This window comes from Myzus persicae, unplaced genomic scaffold (genome assembly GCF_001856785.1).
Source record: "Myzus persicae strain clone G006 unplaced genomic scaffold, MPER_G0061.0, whole genome shotgun sequence".
Taxonomy (NCBI): Eukaryota; Metazoa; Arthropoda; class Insecta; order Hemiptera; family Aphididae; genus Myzus; species Myzus persicae.
In genome coordinates, this window is record NW_019101114.1 from 12,029 (window position 1) to 16,337 (window position 4,309).

General features: G+C 29.4%; 1 protein-coding gene across 1 annotated transcript; it reads right to left on the reverse strand.

Moving 5' to 3' along the window:
- Positions 1–3,718: 3,718 nt before the first annotated feature.
- LOC111027766 lies at positions 3,719–4,297 on the reverse strand (the record flags this gene model as incomplete). The annotated part of the gene is made up of 1 exon (XM_022306184.1): positions 3,719–4,297. A coding segment is annotated over one exon (573 nt), but the record flags the coding sequence as incomplete, so codon positions are not given.
- Positions 4,298–4,309: the final 12 nt, after the last annotated feature.

The window sequence follows — 4,309 nt, forward strand, 5'->3', positions numbered from 1 at the left end:
TATTATTTATTAATAATATTAATATAAATGGTTATTTAATAAAATTATGAATGCAATAAGGCCATATATCTCAAAACATTTATTTTTAATACAAGTAAATATTATTTCTGTTAAGTTTAAGTTCTTAAAAAGGACATCATCAAACTCAGAAGAAAATATTGAATACAATTTGTTATACTTATATCTGGCTGAAGATAACTCACTAATTTTTATAAGCTATTGAATCTTAAAAACGCTCTCCTGAACAATTTACCTTTTTAGATATACGGCCCTCTTGTACTGACAGTACGATATTACCTAGTTATAATGACTATTGTCATTGATTAAATGTACTGTATAATGTATATTTACCCGTACTACCGATGACCGATCCATCATCTATTCAGATTTAAAGCCAGTGTTTAACATGGAAAATCTTTAAAAATGTTGTATACTTATTACAACATAGTAAGTATAACATAAATAAACAATACCATTTAATAATTAAAACTATGTAAAAATATTTAATTTTGAACGGTAGAAATATATTTGGTGAAAGTGTAAGTTTGCTCTAATTATACAAAGTCACAAAGATGATATATTAAACACTATATAGTAGATACTACAGCAATATATTTCTTCGATAATTGGATAAGTAATAAGCTAATAAATAAAGAAATTGAACAACGGCAATACAGTTTTCTTACAGTCAATAAGTACTAAATGTATGAATCTCTAATACCTATAATATTTTTATTTTTTTTTTTATTTTAGAACTATTAGTAGAAACTATGATAGTTCGACAATTACAATATTAAAATTACATATACCTATAATATATTATATTTTATTATAATATAATATAATATATAGCAATATATTGTATTTGGTAATCGGGTAGGCAATAAACACACAATTGAACGTTATAAGCAATAGATTTTGGGAACCCTTGAATTCTCTTATCAAATATTGCTAGCGAACCGTACGCTCAGACTCCGCCGGTTACACAGGCGTCTTGCGACAAGATAATTTCCGATACCAAAACTCAAAGCGCATTTGTTACCAGTGTTGCCACACTTGGGGATTTTTCCCCATATTTGGTGAATTTTTACATAGTTGGGGATTTGGGGAGAAACTTTTAAAGAAATTGAAGTTTTGGGGATTTTTAAGAAATTGTGTGCTGTGCTCAATATGAACAAATTTAATTCATTAATTATACAAATTTTCAGAATATGACCCAGTATCTCAAGTTCAAAAAAAATTTCGCAATGGTTATCAATGGTTTTTATGGCTTTAATCACCCGCAATTATCAAAAAAAAAAATCGTTTCGATAGTTGACAGTTGTAACTATCGCGCATTCGCTCTCTTATTCGCGATTCTATTGTTATAAGCCCGAGTGGCGAGTGCACATGCCATATGGTTATCTTATCTATGACTGCATAATCAATGAAGAGTATGAAAATGTAAATTTTAATTTTATACTAACTAAAAAGTATAAACCTTTTATTATAATAAAAGTATAAAAGTATAAACTAATAATTATATATTATTTATTGTTTAGTGACAAGTACTGATGATGAATATGTTCAAGGCAATAGTCCTCCTCCAACGCCATGTGGCAAGAAACAAAAAACATGGCATTACGTCTACGAACATAAAAATCAAGAACACTGGGAACACGATGAAGATTACAAAAAGTGGATCGGACGTAGTAAGAAAGGACATTTTTATTTTTACTGTAAATCTTGTTTGAGCGATTGCAAGGGTGGGTTGTCGGCAGTGAAAAAACACCAGTCATCGAACAAACACAAACAAACTATAAAAAATGTCAAAGTCACTTCTGTTTTTGATATGCCTTCTACCAAAAATTTGATTTCGTCTGTCCGTAAAGTAAAAATTGCAGAAATTCGTATAGCATCGTTTATTGCAGAACATAATTTACCAATAAATTCGGTTGACCATCTGGTTGGGTTAATAAAATCTATTGATTTACAACCTAAAGAATTAGAGAAGTTATCATGTAACAGAACTAAATGTACAGGTCTCATAAATAATGTTGTTGGAGCTACAGGATTTGAAAACGTTATAAATATTATGAAAAACCATAGATTTTCGATTCTAGTTGATGAATCGACGGACCATAGCTGCATAAAACATTTAGCGATTGTTGTTAGAACATGTATAAATTTTGAAGTATCTGACTCGTTTGTTACCTTGTTGCCATTAGCAGATGCCACATCACAAAATATGTACGAAGTTATTACTAATTTTTTTAATAATCATCAGATCCCATATAAAAACAACTTAATTGGATTTGCTTATGATGGAGCAAATGCAATGATGGGTGTAAACAATTCCCTACAAACCAAGTTAAGAAGTGATGTTCCAAGTTTGTTTATATTAAAATGTGTTTGTCACTCATTGGCCTTATGTGCAGATTATGCCTGTAAAAAATTGCCAGATACAGTTGAAAACATGGTTCGATCGATTTATACATATTTTCAACAGAGCTTTAAACGTCAAAAGGAATACGAGTCTTTTCAAACTTTCTGGTCAATTAAGCCACATAAATTGTTGCAACTATCAGGCACCCGATGGCTTTCTGTATTAGCTGCCATTGAACGTATTTTGAAACAATACAAAGCTCTCCAATCATTTTTTCGTATAGAGAAGTTTAAAGATGTGTTAAACGGAACAAACATTTCCAACTATTTAGATGACCCAAAAAACAAATTATATTTAGAGTTTTTAACTTTCATTTTGCCTACAATAGTAAATGTAAATCTGGAATTTCAATCAGAAGCTCCCAAGTTATACTAGCTTTATGATAGAATTGCTTCCGCTTATAAATTTATTCTACAGTGCTACATAAAACAAAATATTTTAAATAAAACTGACATTTCAGTACTGCAGTACCGTAATCCTGAAAATTACATACCATCAGAAAACATATATTTGGGACCTGCAGTAGCTGTAGCATTTCAAAATAATGTCTTAACCTTACAAGAAAAAGAAACTTTTCAAACTGATTGTTTAAGTTTTCTGGTAGAATGTGCCAGGCAAATATTTGTTCGATTTCCATTTAATTCCAATGAAGTAAAATCATTAAAACATATGACATTTTTAGACCCAAACAATGTAAAAAAGACATCAACTTTAGGATTGGTTTCCATATGTTTCCCTAAATTAGTAAACGACCCAAATGAACTTGACAGAGAATGGCGTTTATTTATCAGTAACGTGAACATTGACAAAGACAAGTCTGTTCTTTCATTTTGGAAACATGGTCTTACTATTCTCAAAGGTGATGATCAAGGCTCGTAAGTTCATGCCCTAAAAAATGCCTAAATAAGCATGCATTTATGCACTTAAAATTGGCAAAATATGCTTTGAAATATGCCTTAAAAAGTTAAAAAATATGCATTTATATGCACTAAATATCTCAAATTATGCACTTCAAAATGCTTACTTAAAATTTTTTTATTTATATTTAATAATTATTTATTTTTGAAATAACATGAATTATCCATTCATTTTTTTTATAGCTATATTTTATTATTTTTATGTTACAATTAAAAAAAAAATAGATTTTAAATACTATTTAATACTATTCCTGAGCTTCATGAACTGTGTATAATGTACGTCTGTGCCAGTTATTCATTTTAAATCTGAAACTTTTAAAACAAATTTATTCATTAATACTGAAATAACATTAATAACTTAATTACAAAATTTATATTTACCTTAGAAATTACATTGTACTATCAGCGATTTTTTAATGTTGTCAAGCTTTAATGAACGACGGTTATCTGTGACTAAATTTTTGTATTTTGAAAATGACCTTTCAACGTCAGTAGAGGTGATTAGTGCATATTTAAAATACGAAAAATCATCAAGGGTCATGTCTTCGGGTAGTCCTAGATTTGTCATACTTTCCTCTTCACCGGATAATATTTTGGAAATTTTGCAAATCATTTTGTAGCCGGAATTACTATTTAGAACTGAATCTAATTTAGTTTTAATACTGTCACTATGTTGCCCTTGAAGTTTCTTAACTATGCCACTTATTGTTTCGGTTATTTTAATTGAATCAAACAATGATAATTTTTGCTCTTGAAGTTGTTTTATGGCCGTTGGTAAACATTCAAAGTTCGATTTGATATAAATCAAATTTGCTTGCAGCGTTTGAGACTTCAATACATCTTGAGCTTTTTTAATTGCTACGCTATCATTTGAATCAAACGATTCGACAACATGCTTAATTGACTCAAAATGTTCACAATAATATATAGCTGCCAAAATCCATGTTCCCCAGCGAGTTAGAATTGG